This window comes from Acipenser ruthenus, chromosome 39 (assembly GCF_902713425.1).
Source record: "Acipenser ruthenus chromosome 39, fAciRut3.2 maternal haplotype, whole genome shotgun sequence".
In the NCBI taxonomy this organism is placed as follows: domain Eukaryota; kingdom Metazoa; phylum Chordata; class Actinopteri; order Acipenseriformes; family Acipenseridae; genus Acipenser; species Acipenser ruthenus.
In genome coordinates, this window is record NC_081227.1 from 3,376,859 (window position 1) to 3,396,014 (window position 19,156).

At 42.3% G+C, this 19,156-nt stretch overlaps 1 protein-coding gene across 1 annotated transcript in view; it reads right to left on the reverse strand.

The window, feature by feature from the left end:
- Positions 1-19,156, reverse strand: part of LOC117397177 (protein Aster-B-like) — a 96,805-nt gene that overhangs the window by 12,907 nt on the left and 64,742 nt on the right. The window contains 7 exon segments of the mRNA XM_059009742.1: positions 51-207; positions 826-941; positions 1,514-1,594; positions 1,818-1,913; positions 3,573-3,676; positions 4,210-4,294; positions 14,819-14,839. Of these exon segments, the coding sequence (XP_058865725.1) occupies positions 51-207; positions 826-941; positions 1,514-1,594; positions 1,818-1,913; positions 3,573-3,676; positions 4,210-4,294; positions 14,819-14,839 (660 nt within the window).

Consider the following 19,156-nt stretch of genomic DNA (forward strand, 5'->3'; position numbering starts at 1 on the left):
CTGAAGACTTTAGGGGATGAGGGCCACACTCTCTCTGCCCCGGTACTCACAGACGCCAGCGCCTCACTGCTGCCCGTCGATGTCAGCGTGCTGTTGGTCACAGATTTCTTGTGCAGCTGCGGGCTGGCGTCTGGCTTGGCCTCGATGCTGCTCTTGGAGGAGTTGTCATTCACCTCGTTGTCCTCGGCCGGGATCTCCTCACAGTACCTGCACCAGGGAGGGGGACAGCATCTGTATGTCAAGATTATCAGCTCTGAGCACGCACTGAGCACTTTAGAGAGGATGGTGCTACTGTCCTGACACAGAACTACCTCCTCCATAACAAGGGACCAGCAACTGCAACCTCCTCATAGTGAATTCAATACTGATCCACGTCCATCACGAGACTCAGGTTAGTCCTTATTAGATGAACAGCGATTGTAGTTTGGTATAGCCCTCTTAAAAGAGGAAATGACTTCACTTCCCCAACCCAGGTTGTTTCCTGCTTTCATCTATCAAGCCCAGTGCAAAACACTGAACCAAGACTCAATGTGTCGTCAATGGGGGGAAAAAAAGCTTTTTTTTTTGCCACCTTCAGACACAGTGCGGGGCATGAGTTACCCTAGCCGCCTTTCCCTGGCATCATGTTCTCAAATCACACACGGTTGATGTAGAGATGGACGAAACTCCTCCCCATGGTCTGGTCCCCTTGAGCTGCAATGACCCTCCAAATATAAGGAACAAGCTAATAATATGACAGGATGTACACTGAAGAGGGACTCGCGAGGTCAGAGACAGGACACAGCAGGTTAGGGGAGGGTGTGCGTACAGGTGGTCAGCACTCACCCCATGGTGTTGAAGTCATCGTCGGGGGGCACGTAGTCTTCATCGTCGCTCGTCAGGCCCAGCTCGTTCCCGTAGCACTGGTGTACGAAGTGCCATAGCTCCTTGGGGCACAGCGGCTGGGCAGGGGCAGAGAGAGAGAGGGACGGGTTAACCTCTCCATGGAGAAATGTGCAGTGCTTGGAAAAGTGGGTAGAAATCTTACAGCAGGGAGTTTATGCTGTTTAAAAATAACCAGTCCATGGGTTGTGGTTTTTAGATTTATACATGTATGCATGTTAAAGTTATATGTTTGAGAATATGTTTGTATTATAAGATGTTCATTATTAAAAAAAAAAAAAAAAGAAAATGTTTATAATTAAATTACAAAAAAACACTGAGATTCAACTGCACCAATATATTCCTGCCTTATGCTTTTGTTTTTAATGTTTGCTAATATAAACAAACTGGCAAGCCAAATGCGGCCAAACGATCAGGGGGTGTCATATTAATGTGCAGGTGAGGGCTTTCAACGACATCATTTCCTGTTACTCGGGTTACTGTACAAAACAAGACACAGTAAAAACACCACAAACAGAAACGCAGTGCCGATTCATCAAAGGAACAGCACACCTGTGTGTGTGCAGGACTGGGGGGGTGAGGATGTAACTGGGGTTCCGATCGGATTAACGTGGGCTAAATGAACAGGTACCTTATCAAGAAGTGCGTTCTGCCACAGTCTGAACATCATCATGTAGGTTCGGTCCCGGGCTCCAAATGAGGTAAAAAAGTGCTGCGGAGTACAAACACTGACTGATTAGTACAAGTGGAGGAAGACAGAGGCTTCACAAGAGCACACAGCGAGAGGCAAGAACACCATGTCAATAAATAAATAAAACAGGTGTGCAAGTGTTACTTTTACTTTGTGATAACAGAATTTAAAGCAGCGTTACTTACAGGTGATATTTATGCCTCGTTCTGGTCGCAAACCCTTATTTGAATAGCAACGGCTTTACCTTTTCAGTGTCAGTGCAAACTTGAATAGCATTGGGAATGAGGCGAGCGGTTTTCTCTTTTGTCATGTAGCAGATATCCTTCAGGCGTACAGTCAGCTGGGAGAGAGGGAGAGGAGGAGAGAGGAAGAGAGGGAGAGATCAGAGAAGAGAAGGCCAGACTAAATCATCATTAAAAGGGAGGCTGTTCTTCATAAATGTCTTTTATTATCTTTTGAAGGCAGCTCAAATCCTGCAGAACCAAGCGTCAAGTGTGGACTAGTATAAAAACAACTTGGGAGGCTTCAAATGTAAGAAACTTTAGAACAACATTTAATTTAATGAAAAACTAAACAAAAACACTGCATCAAAGCAGAGGCACCCTGTGCAGGTGTAACGGAACAGAGAAACGATTTAGGAAGACAGATTCCAAAATAATTCAAACTTTTGAATCTCATTCTCCGGGCTAATTCCGCAGGAAGGAAAGGAGGTTGCAGTTATTTTTGGCTGATTTTTTTGCAACTGTGACATTTTGTGTTATAACCCAATTGCTTTAAAGCAGTGTCTCTTAGCAGCCTATGTTCTGTAACACAGTTTCATTAAATATCAAATTATAGACACTAGTGTTTTGCCATAAGAAAACAAAATGAAGTTGTTTTAGAGGTAATTTGCAGATTGCAAATACAGTGGAACTTAATCAGTTGCAAAAAGTATATTGCCTCTGCAGATTACCTTTAGAACAGATGCCCCTGGAAAAGTAACTTCTCAATGCCTGCCGTACATTTCTCTTTGAAGTACAGCCTCCATACAGGTTGTAATTGGTTTGTAGTCTTTAAAATGGTCAGCACCTCTTGAAATAATACTGGAATACAGTACTATACTTTACCATAAACATGGAAAGCAGAAACTATAATACATGTGAAGTTTAGAACTTTGTTTACAACATGTTTCTTTGTTAATTCCTTCTGTAAACCAGTATTCTTAGACAAATGCGTGGCAGGCTTAGTGCATTTTTTTCCCTAAAACATCAAAAAGCCAAATAAAACAAACACTGTATCTTAAATTATTTATAATGGAATAAAAATACGTTGATGCATGGGAAAGCTACTTTGAGCAGCCCTTCTCAACGGAACTCGGAAGTTCATGTAAACACACTATTGCATTAATAATGCATTAGCAAGATAATGCTGTATCCAGTGTTTTTAACCACAGTTCTGGAAACATCAACTGCCTCGATAATGCACAAAGTTAAGATTACTTATCACAAAGGGAAGGGCTTCAGGCTTCTAAAAACACAGCTGTCAAATATTTGTGCATTATTGCATGAGTAAAAACGATTCTGAATACACTATTAGACAGACAGTAATGATTTTCTCCCCTAAAACATAGATGGTGGTGACATAGCTCTTATTGAGCTGCTTTCTCATGAGAGGCCTGGATTAATGCTGAGCTGCTCCTTCTGAAACAAAACATGCTTCTGCTTTTACTTTGTGCTTGAACACAATTCTATATTATGGAGCTTCCTGACCACAGCGCTGCAATAGACCTGCACAATCATCCTTGCCTGCTGTTGATTCAGGTCTTGTGAAGCAGTGTTAAACCCAGTGCTGTGCTGAATGCGTAATGTGTAATGCATGTGTCATGCCATTAGAAGCCTGTATCTCACATGTTTGTGCTGTTTATTTCTCTGAGGACGGGGTGCCTGAGAACCACAGCTTTAAAAAGCAAAAACCCTTAGATCAGGAAGCAAGAGAGAAGTGCAGAAAGCAAAGTCCATACCAGAGTTTCCCATCTGAAGATGTTGCTATAGAAACAGATCCAGTTTTCGGAGAGGTAGAGCCGGCCCTGAAGGAGAATGTCTTTTTGCAGGGCGCAGGAGTAATCTGCCAGCAAAGAGGAAGGGTCATTACTGACAATCTGCACTGCACTGAGCTGAACAGCAGCCTGCACACCCACCCAGAGGATCTGACTTCTTTAACCTGGTACAACGCATTGGAATATTGTATTCAAATAAGTGGCGCCAAATGAGATATATTTGAACATAAAGGAATTAACATTGGGTTGTTACAACCACCTGTTAGATTGAGTTTAGTTATTAAACTCTTTACTGTAGTTTACACAGTATAGATCCATGTGCAGTGTATGGTTTCTACAGTCTCAGTGCATATAAGAAAGCAGAGTATAGTATAGAGCCATGTGCAGTACAGGGTTTCTGCTGACCCAACGCATATAGGAAAGCAGTGTACCGTACATCCATACAGACACGTGTCCATACTCTTGTGTGTGTTGTAATATCCAGGTTGCAAAGCGAAGATGCATGTGTAAAGAAGGTATACTATCACTTATCAATAGCGACTGTTCAATGGAGGGACGTGCTACAGATTTATTAACAGATTATCTGTACTGAGTTCCTCACCCACTATGAGTCGCTCTGTGTCCGGCAGCTGTTTAAATAACTTCCTGAAGTCTTCATTGCGCTGTTTATACGTTGGACTCAAAACCTGAAAAACATCGGAAACGACGTCAATATATTTTTTGTAACTTTCTGGGCCACTTTACCAGACCACGCACCCTGCTAGCATCCAGGTCTGCAGTATTCACAAAGCATTATCTTGCACTGCAGCCCTACTCTGTTTAATGGCTGGCTTATGCTTTGTGAATACTGGGCCTTTGGCATGATGTCATAATCAGATGCAGCTACAGGATTGGTTTGGAACTCTGAGCGTTGGATTCCAAAGGGACGGGTTAACCTGTGAACAGTCCTAGCTCAGTACAGCACCCTGTCAATCCCTTTCCAGGAGGACAGATCTTTCCATTCCAGGCTGTCAGTCTGAAGAGCGTAAGCAGGTGGTGTGGTAAAGTGGTACCAGGCACAGCAAGGCTATCACTGTTTGCATACACCACTGAGCAAACACAGTGCTGGGGAATCCTCCTGAACACAGGCTCCCAGAGCTAACTGCAATAACTAACTAACCACTAGAGGCATTACAATGAAGGGTTAATTGCTACAGCAGCAACATCTTGATTTAATTAAGCCTCTCCAACTGAAAAGCATATGCATGTACAATGAGCAGAGGGGTATCTGGTCAAGCAAAAATTCACCATCAGGGCAATTTATCTATTTTGATCATCTAAAACAGAGGCAGACTTAAATAACAATGCCTTGGAGTTTGTAAACCTGAATTAATGTAGTAATGTAAATAACCAAGAACAATTATTAATATTATCATCCCTCTAATTGAGCATGCAAATGTGTATTTTTTAATGGTTTATTTGTTTGACAGAATATTCTATATAATAAATCTGTTGATATAAGGATATGCTTTACATATAGTTAAACTCAACACCACATAAAAACAGCGCTTTTAAAAAAGGAAGCCAGACCTTCCATAATAATTCTTTCACTATTTATAACAGACACACAGCTTGGCAGCATTTTTAGTCTGACTAAAGACAGATGAAGCAGTGCTTTTAAGATAACCGCTCAGAAATATATTCCTGTGTACAGTAGAAGTCATGGTCTCGCCAGGTGCTCCCACGTTCAGTGCTGCAGAGGCGCTTTCTTACACATCCTCACCGCTGCCACATTAAAGTGTTTCACAAGGACATCAACCCCTCAAAATGCCCTTTCCAGCTCTATCCTATGGGCAGCATGTTTTCAGTTTTTTTTTTGTCGAGAGATTTCTCAGCCACCTTGCAACCTGCATTCTCATGTTCTACACCCACAACAAAATATTCACAACGTAACATATAACCAGGGTTTAATCCCCATTGCTGCCCTCCATGGGTGACGTGCATAACCCACTGTTCCAGCTACTGCAGCCTCAGATAATCCTGGGCAAAACAGTGTGGCAGGACACAGGGGTTAATGCAATGTTCTTTAATGCCTTTCATGACAATCCTCTGCATGTAAGCCCTGGCCAACACCAGGAGTTCCACAGCTGGAGTACCCGCACTCTACTAGTAGCATCGGTAAAGGCTTTAAGCCCACTGACTGCGACTTGAAAGGTTAAAAATTACAGAAGCAGAGGACCTCAGGTTTGGAAAAGAGTGGAACAGGTGGTATAGTGTAAGCTAGAGCCAAGCCATGTAAAAGCTTCTAAAAGTTAGACAAAATGACATCTGCATCTGTTAGCCACTGGATAAACCAGAAAGCTTGTGTATTGAGCCCATGCAACAAGACCCGACAAACCCAAGCCATTGGAGTTGGGGAGAGTGGAGGTAGCCCTGGCAAGGCAAGGAGACACACTTACTGCTGGAATGTCTTCTGAATCCAGGTCTTCCCACACCGCCTCATCCTCCTCCTCCTCCTCCTCCTCCAGAGTAGCACCCTGTAGTCTCTGCAGGTACCACAGCACTTGGGCGTCCTCCAAATCAGTCATATGATCCCAGTCCAAAACAGAGTCGCTCGTAGCCTCCATGCTGGAGAGATAAGCCCTCTGCGATTCCAGCACTGGATTCACTGCTTTATTCTTTCAAAATGATCCTGGCAGTCTCTGATCCAGTCCTCGGATTCCCCAAATCAACTTCTGTTTCTTTGCTGCCCTTATTAAATCCCTTTAGTCACCGATGCGGTTAATTATTGACTTGTATCACCGTGCACATCTCCGCCTATCTCTGCAAACATAGGAAACGCCTGCCGCTTCCGAATACAGTTGAGAGGTAAAGGCTTTGCAGCACCAAAGACTCATCCAGACTTTTCACGCTTTTATTACTGCCCAGCCTGTGGACCCTGCAGACTTTGAGCACATGCTTTAAATGAATGCCCTATAGTAACCGTGACCCTTTGCTAGAGTTTTTTTCCCCAGATGTTTCCTGTGCTTGCTAGCAATAGGCTTGGCTGCTACTCGGTCTGAAGAGTGAACAGAGAAGAAAGATTGCAACCAGCTGGAAATTAAAGTCATAACAATACGTCCTCTGCTTAAATTTAAAGCTGCCAGAACTCTCAGTTGTACACAGATATGTATAAAGCACGAAGCGCTTGTAAAGCTGAGCCCGAAGCTTGTAGCTGCCAGTGATGGGTTTTGTTTTAAATACGACGCTTAACAGAAAGTTTCAGAGAAGAAAAACACACACACATCGCCCTTGGAAGCCATATGTGTAACGGATGTCAGCTAAATAAATCAATACGCTTAAAAATAACAAATAAAATAATCACGACGCAGCAGTAAAGCTGTCAGGAACGTGTTTAAAAACGGAACGCTCTAGGACACTATTTCACATCCAGGGAAAAGGAGGGATCAGGTCGCAAGGTTAAAGAAAAGACTGGTGCTCCTTTCTGGAAACTGTTGTGTCGGGGTCCAGCTGTCAGGTGCTGCTCTGGAACTGCTCCAGTTATGCCAGTAATGTGGGAGTGGAGAGCTGATCCATTCCCCAGTGCCCACCACGCACGTCAGCGTGCCAAGGACAAAGGCAACCAGGCTGCAATGCTGGAGCCGGACTGAACGTGATGGGTTTTATTCAGCAGCAAAGTCTCTCCCAGCCTAGAACAGTGACACAGCACTTAAGAGTTGAAGCAGACACCTACCCACCCCTTTCCTCTTTCATTCAAGCCACTGTTTTCTCCTTTAATAGAGGCAGGCACCCCAGCATATCAGCATTGATTTACAAACTCGGAACAGTTTAGGGGTTCTGTTCTTAAAGTAAACTGCTTCTCAAAAGTTTAAAAAAGTGTGGTTCCTCTGGAAGAACAGTATGATGAATCAGGGAATATCTGCTCCTTCCTCAAATGATGTAGATAAGTAAAGCAAAGGTTCTTTGCATGCAAAGGAACAAGCAGTTTTTGTCTATAAATTATTGCCAACAACACGGAAGAAACATGTGGAATTTTATAGTAATCCACACCAGGTTTGCACAGAATCCTGCTCTTCTAAATTTCCAAGCAGTCCAACAGATTAGTCCAAAAGGACCAAACTGTTTTAGTTTCAGACAGAAAAATCCTCTGGATGATGATAAAACCAATTATTAAAAAAACAAAATTACACATATATCGAAAAGGTGACTTAATCCACATGGTGAAACCTATGAAACCACAAGACTAGTGGTAGAAGACTGTAGTCGTCAGGTCTCCATCACTCAACACTGGGAAGTGCCAGCGAGAGCCGTCTTTAACTCTGAAGCAAATAGACAAGACTGGAAGCACCTGGTGCCCAAAAGAGGAATGACCTGAAGGTGCCATCAATTACACTACAGAGCAATGAGAACAAACGAAAACCTGACTGCACTGCAGCCTCTGCTCCTAACACTTTCTTACAAAACAACTCCTAAGGCGTTGAGCCAGCAAAGTGGGAGGGGTTTGTTTTCAGGCATGGCGGGAGGGGGGTCTGTTTTCCTTAAAAACATCCTCCTTGTCCAATCAGGGCAGGGCTGGAGGGTTTTCAAATGAGAAGCAGATGTATAGGATTTTTCACTGTGAATGTGTGGAAGCGGGGGAGCTGTTGGCAGAGAGAATCAACAGTGAGAGTTATGAAGACTGAAGAGAGACCCTCTTTCAGCTGAGCAGTAGTGCAGTACTTTTTCCAAAACAGGTTACGAAGTTGTAGGAAAAACTTAATTGTTTGGGTAATTTGCTTGTATTTTTCTATTCGTAGAATTCAAGTTAAAAAACTAATGGAGCCTTCTTATTTGTCTTGAATTAATATGAAACAATAAAATTAACTGCTGGATTGAGGTTGTGAATTTGATATAAAGATATACATAAAGCACAAAAGATATGTTTTTGTTTTGTCCAGCTACCTTAATTAAGAATCATTTCATACAATTCCATAAGCTTACATATTTTATTAACTTATTCAGGAAGAGAAGCTCAATGTAATGAACTTTTGAAATGGGTTATCTAAAAGGCGTTTGTGAGATTCTTAGCCCTTCCCATCATCATCACACAGTACAGCTCTTTCTTTATGTCTCAAGCTCAATGGAATCAGCCTTTCCCAATGGCAAACGAGTCCGGCCCTCCCTCGAAAACTCCCACTCTCCACCCTTAGCTAGTCTGCGGGGTGAATGAACTCTGGGGCCACTCTATTTGATGGGGGTGGGGGCGGGTTCTACACATGCCAGAGAAGGAAAAACAACTAGCGGGCTGCCAAAGATGTGATTCACAGGTCTCAGAGAAGCTCACATCCTTTACACTTCAGCTCTGATTCCAGGAAGGGTTTCAACTACTCTAGTAAACAGCAGCAGAGAAGCCCCTGCAGTCCGTACAGTTACAGGCTATGCTGAGGGCTCTGACACGGGTCCTCATTTGTAATACAGAACCCCCCACACGACTGCCAGGGTATTCTGTACAATCCACACTGTATAGCACGTACCTTCCCAGCTAAAACACCATAGGATACTATACAGGACATTCCACACCTTGTACTGTACACAGTACTGCAGAACACAATAAAGGTGTGCTTTATAGTACAAAAGTTTCCTAGGGTTTCCTTACCAAACACTCGCAACTCAATCTGCTTCACGACAATGTAGAATACCACCAATTAATTAACAGTGACCAGTTTCAGTTTATTTAGCAGACTGGGGTGTGTGAACTATACATCAGCTGCAGAGTCACTTACAACTACGTCTCACCCGAAAGACGGAGCACAAGGAGGTTAAGTGACTTGCTCAGGGTCATACAATGAGTCAGTGGCTGAGGTGGGATTTGAACCGGGGACCTCCAGGTTACAAGCCCTTTTCTTTAACCATTGGACCACACAGCCTCCTGGGGGTTCAATACAGACAGCAGCAGCTAAAATCAAGTTGCAAGGGCTGCAGCCGGCAAACACAGCAGCCACTGCAAGCAAGCAACACAGCACATGCAGAGGAGAATTGACGCAAAGTACAAATCTAATTTAAATGACTGTAAACAAGAATGCCTAAAGGGGAAGGGATTTCCCAGCGCACTACGCAAGGGATTTGTCATGGTGCCACCCAGGTTATGCATTAATTTGCAATATTATTATTATCATTTTATTATTTGTTTATTTAGCAGACGCCTTTATCCAAGGCGACTTACAGAGACTAGGGTGTGTGAACTATGCATCAGCTGCAGAGTCACTTACAATTAAGTCTCACCCGAAAGACGGAGCACAAGTAGGTTAAGTGACTTGCTCAGGGTCATACAATGAGTCAATGGCTGAGGTGGGATTTGAAACGGGGACATCCTGGTTACAAGCCCTTTTCTTTAACCACTGGACCACACAGCCTCCTGCCTATAAAACATGTTGGACTCAGCAACTGGACTAAGTGGACCCTGAAGACATGCTGGAAGCATTTCTGAGCTGCTCGGAGTCAGATATCTTGTCAGCAAAATCCACTGCACTGTAGACTAGAAACACCAACTCGCCATTCGTGTCACTTATCTTAAAAAACCCCCAAAACACCATTACAGTTCTAAAACGAATAAGAAACAAACTTAAGACTACTTGCAAGTTCCTAAGTTAAAAGGCCTAGTCATTTAGATCTGGGTTGTTAACTCTATTGGGTGGGTTTATCCTTTCTGAAGAGAAATGTGCTGATGCCGCGTTTAAAGTAAATAGCTTTGAGAATTTAGCCCTGTGTGTTTTATGCCAGGGAGGAAAGGCAAACTGTTTGTTAATCTACAGTATGTCTGTCATTAAATCAGAGAAACTCTTCAGACAGGACAGTGCTTACATTGTCTTACTGTGCGCGGAGGAATTTAACCTAGCGAGTTTCGGTGTAGCGAAGGGAGGGTCCTTAATACCTTTCTAAAGCTCTGTTTTGCGATGGAAATGGTGTGGTCACATATTTGTTTTAGATACTGCCAGATACTCATTAATAGGATGCAAATGCAAAACAAGCATTGATTTAAAATTTGGGCCCTTGATTTTATTTGCAGATATTTGCAGTTGTTCAGTAAATACTGCATACATGTGTTTTAGTATGCTGGTCACAGGGTGCAAGGATGCGTTTTATAATAATATATTTGAGAGTCTGTGTGCAGAAAGCTATAAATCCTTTATTCCATTCCTCGAGCAATGAGTTCTCGTCTGTTTGCACTTTGTTCCACAATCAGCCACTGCCAACTGAGACGGTTATTTTGTGAAGTGAACTTTTGTCCCCTTGGAGTAAAGCCAAGAGCAACACTCTTTCCCTGGAAACCAATCCCAAAGAAAACTATTGGGTTCCTGTCACTGTGCCTTGGGCCTGCAATAAACCAAGATCCACTCATCGAGGAACACCCAGCAGCCAAAACAAAACCCAGAAACTACGACTTGCAGCTTGCTGTAGCCAAGCGGGGCCAGGGTGTGGTGGGGCTCATGCAAGCTCAGGCGTTACTGGACGGTTGGGTTGCAAATCAGCCAGTTGTCATTGCCATGGCAGCTCATCACCGCCCTGTACAAACACACAGGCTCACCCCGGGCCCTGTGGCAGCTGTGCTTCCGACTACCTCCCTGCTTGAGATACTTATATAAACACTTCCATGCGTGTCTGAGAAACAAGCCCCTTGAGCAAAGGATTTCTAAACACACACTCGCACACCACTGTCCCCTCTAGCTGGGTTATACACCAACGGAAGACATGGTATGGCTACGGCTGGATTTTTAAAAAAAATAGCTCATTTCACAGTCTAAAAATAGGTATTTCAAGATATTTCGTGATTAGCAGAACACTGTCCTTGTCACATTGTAAAGTGATAATTTTCTGTAGAGTTGTAATACAACAAATGTTCTTGAATATTTAAGTGCTTAGCTGAAAAACAGTAAATGCTAAAATGTAGAATATTTCAGGTTTTTTTTATGTCCACCTTTTAAAGACATTCTATTTTCCCTATCAGCGAATTATCAAACCAAATGAAAAACATAAATAAAATGTAAAAACAACAACAGGCACATGAAATTTCTGATCTTTTTCGTCGAAGACAAATTTAACGCAGTGTGTTCAATCATTTACCGGAAGCAAACTAAACCGGCTGCCAGATCCCTAAACTTTTGACTTAGACAGTGTTAGCGACCGCACCTTCGGATATGGAAGCACCTGCAAACCGAGCTCCTGCTATCAATAAAATTCTGCCAGGTCTGCTGTACTGAAACAGGGAGATGCAGATTTTATATGCACCAGAACATGCGTCAGGGATACCACTCCACTTGTGTCCTACATGATGCATCACATTTTTTGTCCGATCCTGTATAGAAAATCAGGAACGGATTTTGGAAGGGGGTGTATTTTCGTGTTGACGCGGCTGAAAGTAAGACTAAAACATAGGCAGGTTCCTGTTGGGCCCGGGTCATGTGCTGAACAGATTCATGGTCATTTCAGACAAGAAAATTCAAACTATTTAACAAATGGTTTGTGTAGAAGTAGCTGTGAGAGGTAAACTCTGTCGACATGGACAGACAATGGCTCTTCTGTTTGCGTGCTGTGTTATCAGGCACTCTGTTACTCTGGAGGGCTAATGTACATCATGGGTTGCGCTGCCAGTGTCACGCATTTCTGGATTTGAATGATAATCGTTTGGGAACTCTGGACAGTGCTGCATTGTTTATTAGTTATTGATACAGAAGCAGCGCACACGATGCTTAGCACTTTATTTAGTTTAGTGTCAAATATAGACAAGAAAACGTTTTGTTGATTATTAGGAGATTTAATAAAATAAACATTATGAATTAGATGCAATTCAGAACAAAAAAAAAATATTTACAGATCAGGTGAATAACAATGAGATTCCCCACCCCAACTTTAATAGTTGCATGATCTCTTCTTTTTAATATATCGACCCTTCCATAAACCGGAATAAATGCATCTGTTCAAGCTGTTCCTGGGGGCTGCTTAGGGGACCTATCTCCCATGGTCATTGTGGCTTCTCATTGCATTGGCTGGGTTTGTCCAGAACAACACGAACAGCACTGTAGAGCAGAGCTCAAGGGGTCATATTTCATGAGCTTATGCTTTTAATGCAAAGTCTGCACCACAATTTTAAGAAAATACATTTTATTTATTATGTACTGGTTTTTTTTTTTGTATTTTTTTGCACACATGCATGATCAGGCAACACAAACCATTGGTAAACAATCTGTAAACAAGTAGAGACCAGTTTAAGGGTGGATTTCATAGATCCCGAGTAGACTGAAGTTCTTTCCTTACTAGTCCTGTTTATAGCAACAAGCAAACACCTTTTTATACAGAATTTACAAAATTAAAAAGGTGCCACATTTGCACCAGGACACTCAAGCTAAGCATATCAAGTCAACTACATGTGTCTTGTTATTTATATTGATCAATGCACCAGTGCGTTAAATTGTTTACCATATGTTTGCATTGATAAATGCACCATTCCTACTAAACTACTGCATTACAGAAGCTGGAACATGCGCACACACACACACACAGAGGACAGCACACACATTAAACTGGCCAGTCAGCACAGGATAGAAAAGGAAGCTAGAAATACAAATCATGCTTACTCTCATGATGTGTTGTCTTTCATGCTGAGAAGACAGAGAGAAGGAAGACAGAAAAAAAGGAAAAAGAATATAAGATAGACAAGAGACTGACACGATCACAGGAAACACATTGAAGAGAAATGGGACAGCAGGAGGGTTCAGCATTATCTAAGAGGTTAGTAGTTGTTGTAATAGTCTTAACAGGACAGGCAACCAAAAGGCAGAGATGGACAGGCATGCAGGAGTTCTGAAAGTCTGTAGGTCTTCCTATCTCAGCCCCGCGGAGTTCTTAAGCTCTGGAGTCATTTGAAAGAATAATGCAGTTTACCCTGGGGCAAAAGCTAAGGAAACCTACCCCCTGGACTGTTCACTAAACAGAACCAAACCAAAACCTGCAAAGCTTTAACACCTGAGCATAATCACATATTTGCCATTGAAGATTTCAGTGGGTATAAAAAAGTATTACACTGCCCTCTCGTGGTCAACAAGTTGTATTATGTGTTTAGTTTGTTTTTTACAGTTTGGTCGTGAACTCTAAGCTCCTACATTTTAACCTACCATTCTCTTCTGGACTCTTCCTCATTTGGACACTTACAGTGAATATAGAAGGAAATCCAAGCAAACCAGTCACAGTAACTTCACACATAAAAAAGGACTTTTTTGTTTGCTTTTTACAACAGAAAGATCTAAATCAGTTACAGCTATCTGGACAGCTGTCACTGATAGATCTTTTTTGTTGTAAAAAGGAAAAAAAAAAATGTATCTGTTGCTCAACTACGCCAAAGGGAGGCTAAAAAAATGCACTACTCAAAATTAGTTTAGGATCACTTTTTTTTTTCATTCCTGATAACGCTTGTAAATATGGAATGTCTGCTATTCTCCGATTCTCAAGACAGGCAGGTTTCAGGAGTGGGTTATTTGCAGCTTTTTCACGGGACTGTGCATTCACACAAACCCTTTGTCTGAACACAGCGATGCCACACACAGCACTCTGACCCAGAGAAGCTGCAGCTCGTAGGCTGGGCAAGCTACAGCCCAGTGCATTCCACCATCAAGCAGAGCTGAGCTGTGATCCTCAGCACTTTGAACACAGCGATGCCACACACAGCACTCTGACCCAGAGAAGCTGCGGCTCGCAGGCTGGGAAAGCTACAGCCCAGTGCATTCCACCATCAAGCAGAGCTGTGCTGTGATCCTCAGCACTTTCTCCTGTTGCCAAACCAACGTCCCGATTTCACAGCCTTTTAATCCACAGTCTTCTGCAATATTGTTTGCCCCGTTTAAAACGTACCACCATGCTTGTTTACAGCACCTGCTGCTCTCCTTCAATTACTAGATGTTAAGCTGGGGGTCAGCCAGCCTCTGATATAGAAGCATCTCTACGCCCAATATCAACACACGGATTGACAGGTCTTGACAGAATTATTAAAACCAACTTCTGTTCAAACAGGTCTCCGTGATACAACTGCACAGTTTTGCAAACCCAGCGGTTATAATAGGTTAAACCAAACCAGGACTGTTTTTAAGTGGAGACAGACCTACAGGTGATAAAGTCCTTATACAAAACAGGACGGTGCATTTTACATTACAAAACACAGATACATAGAAATCAAATATATAAAGAAAAAAAGAGTGACTTACATTGTACCAGCTCTGGCTTTTCTGTAAATAAAAAAAAGAGAGAGACGGCAGTGAGTTAAACTGAAAGCACAAGAATTCATTTCAGGGGAAAAATAACATCCAGAGGTTATTCAATCAAATCTTGAGTAACCTTGAGTAACTGTGTGGAGTGCACCCTGCTTGCCCTGATTGTCAGGCCTGTGAAGAGTTTCTTTATTAACCTGCACCTCAAATTTCACAGAATTAGCACAACTGATTAATTTTACTAACAGGCTCTCGCACACACACACAGATCAATATGCTGATGTGAATTACCTCTTGACTCGAATAATTCAGGTACCTATGCTATGTATAGAACATTGCTATTGATAAATAGTTTAACCCTTTAAGGCTTTTTTTTTTTGTCAAAGCCTTTGTCAAAGCGCACACTCTCTCCGTTAGCTGTGGTTATTCCGGTACAGCTGTCAAACTGTATTTTTGTTACTTTTGTGTTGCTGATTTCGCTGCCTGTCCGTTGACTGACAGACCCAGGTCATAATAAACAAACAGAGCAGCAATCGAATGCCGAGATGGCTGCGCGGGTGCTGACAGCTGGAGCAGCTGGTGTTCGTGAACCTGCCTGCCCTGTCAGCTAGAGTTTCAGAAGAGCCCAGTGCTGATCAGGGAAGAAATAGGTCTTGCACACCTACACTTCATGGATGCTGGTAGCCAGGTCTCACTTTTCAAACCCCTGTCTTACATTTTCATGACATTCGGAATAGTTTTGTATTCTGTCTCTCCAGTATACAGATTTCATTCTTTTTTATTTGTTTTAATTTCACCTGTGTCTATTCTATGCCACAAAGTATGTGAAGCCAACAGAGTGGAAAGGTCACATTGTCACTGGATTGCTAGAGAACTAGGAAACAAAGGCAGATGGCAAAACATTCCTTTTACAGTGTGCAACAGAGATAACTAAAAAAAAAACCTCAATATTAAAGCAATAGAAGTCAGAACCATTCAAAATCACTGCGAAAGGTGTTGCGATTTGTCCAAGAATATCACTTGGCATTTGAATAACTGCATAAAAATAAACACAGTATCAGATTCATTCACCCCTTTCAGAAAATGAAGTTGTTAGCGTAGTGCTTCTTTGACCCCACAAGGTGGCAGCATTTTCATTTCTTGAAGTTAGTATTATCTTATGACCTTTTGCATAGACAGGTCACTGGTTCTCGTCTGCACCCCAAGCACATGCATACAAACACACACACACACACACACACACACGTCCGCCTAAACATGAAACAGGATTTCCTTTTGAAATTGTAAAGAGATGTTTGTCTGATTGTGTGTGTGGAGCACAACTAACCCCGAATCCGATTTCGAACAGTAAAAACAATTAGCACGGTAAGCAATTAGCACCCACAGCTGTATCCCGCTGTCTGCCACCGCACGCCTTGAAAAAGAGGTTTCGTATACCTTACAGAATTACACAATCTAACATCATCTTCTTAGATCAGAACAGATAGGAACAGGACAGGAGAGTTTACCATGGCCAGAATACTGTAAGAAAACCCAGAATTCCACTGTGCACTGCAGAGCGCAGACTGCACACTCAAACAATGCTGGTGTTCTCACTTTGTTTCAGTGGAAAACATATGAACATATGAAAACTTTCGCTTTGTTACAATCCCAGCCTCTTCTTTCAAACATCAATAAATGCACTCAAACTGAACAACCAGAGCAACTCGGTTACAAATGCTGAGCCATGCTGGTGCCTCCTGCTCATCCTAATCCTACGCAATCCTTTCAGAGACCCCATCATCATCACATTCTGCATTGACCAAGCAATGTGTCCCATTACCCAATGAACAGTATTTTGTGTACGATTTGGCAAAACCTTAAATGCCAAACAGTCATCAAAAGCAATTCACATTTGCAAAGCGTGTAGAGTCTAGAGCAAATGCTTTGAAAATATAAGCCACTGCTGTTTGTTCATTTCTCATTAACTTGTATTGAAAAATAACCGTCTAGCAAGAGCAGGGTTTAGAGTACTGTACACACAGCCCTCCAGCGGACAGGGTAGCTGTGCCGGATTCATACTCTGAGACCAGCTCTAATAAGGAACTCTGGATACACTACAGGGTCTCTGGAGGCTATAGCTCACAGGTGGAGGGGACGGGTCAGCAAGGGTAGAAAGGGAACTGGAAGTGAAATCTTACTTTGATCAGGTTTAGCCTGTCACACTGGAAAGAAAACAACAGAAGAAATGAACAGCAACAAACAGGGAAAGGAAGAAAATGAAACAAGTTAAAATATAACTGATAAAAATAAATAAATAAATAAATAAATAAATAAATAAATAAATATTATATAAAAAGAATATATGGGCTGCAGGGGATTTGTTTTTTAAAGGACATGGGGCTTGACTGTACCTGGAAAGAGTTGAGGACTGAGCACAAATGATCAAATGAACTACTGCATCCATGACAGTACATACTGTAAAGGCAGGATTGTGTACATTCTTGTGCAGGAATGGAAAGAAGACTCCTATTGCATAGCAGATTCACCCTTTCCAGGTTTCACAACAAGCATGATTAACTACAGTGTATAGGCAACAAGCTCAGGTTAAACTCATATTACAACCAAGAATGGATCACACCGCTATGCAACGGGAGTCTTATTTCCATCCCTGTTATGAAAACACAGTAGCACAGTATTACTATGCCGTACAATGATATCGAAGAGCATACTGCAATTTATTACAATACTATCTCAATAGCTTGCTACGAGTGCCGAGCATCATTTTATAACATCCTTTTAACACATTTATAAAATATCAGAACTGATCCTTGTATTTCAGCCCACTTACTTAGGTAACTTGATAAGATGCAAGGTATACAGTATTCAACAGCATGCAGCAGCAGTGGCTTGCTCTGTACTTCTAACCCATTCTCGCTCTGCTTCCGCGGTCAGCTTTAATGATCTAAATAACAGCGGAACTAAATGTAAACCCTCCCTATCACAGACCCTACTGCGTGTGTTATTTGAGGCTACAGCTGAGAGACTAATATAGAGTTATCATGGAAGAATTTACGGTAGATCAGCCACTGCTTAGATCATTAAAAACATACCCCCGTCTTTATTGTGCTTTGCACCAATCTTGGCTTTAAGTAAGTTTGACTTCACCAGTAAGAAGAAACTAAGCAAATGTATACAGTGCAACCCCTTTATAACGCTGCAGACAGGAGTCGTAGTTAAGAGGCTGTGGGATGCGTGTTCCACGACCACACCACATTACTACTGGTCCTGCTGTAAATAGAGACCTCTTGTACAACGCAGTACTCTAGTTTCCTTCAAACTGAAGTTCAGAGCTGAATTCATGCAAGCACAGCACTGTAAATCTGACCGATCCTCACTGACCTCCCAATACAGCGTGACGTCCACTGAGCCAGCACTAACACTGAGAACAATAAGCAGATCACAGGGAGTTATGCTGCTGGGAGTAAGTTCCTTTCCACTAGCCACACTTCCCTGACTTGTTTTTATTGCATTAGTCTAGGTTGGAAGAACTCACGTTGTGGGAAAGTCCCAAAGCCCTACAGACACAGTGTGTGTGCGTGTGTGTGTGTGTTGTTGTGCCAGTGCTACAGTAAACGTGACCTTGCAGGAGTGCTACATGTGTGTGCATCTGACATAATTCTGCAAAGTGTGCGAGTAGCAATATTAAAATGCCAATCATGAAGCAAAAACTGTCAAATGTTTTGGGATTACACAAGGTTTCTGTTCTACAGAGTGAAAGAAGAATGTAAAATCTACTGTACTAGCTTACCGTAGTAAAGTAATAATGAACTAATACGCTAGGGAAGTAGACTCTCTATAGGGTGGGATGCTGAATTAAGCCATTTTTCGATTGAGCCTATGAATATTGCAACAAAGAAATGCATTGCATCATTCCAGATTGTGCTGCATAAACTCCCTAGGGGTGTAGAGTTGGAATCTAGTCAACGCCAAGGGGAGTATTTGGACAAGAGCAAAAATAAAGGCCTTTTCGAGTCAGAAAGCTGTTGTCGGCTTGCATGGCATTCACATTAGCACTGTGCTTGTTGCAGTACAGCCAGACTGTCTGTTAACCAATACAGGGACTAAACGTATCAACACATTTTTAAAAGGTGGAAAGTATGATGCATGATTATTAAGAATAGAAAATGTATCTGAAAGCTGGTTGGCTCAATCAGGGACATCTGCACAGCAGAATCTGGGACATCAGAAATGTTCAAAGTTTATTTTGCAAATGCTGGGATTGATAATCTGAAATGAAAGCCGATTTTGAATGGGAGGGGGGTGGGGGGGTAACACACCGAGATATAGCAGGGG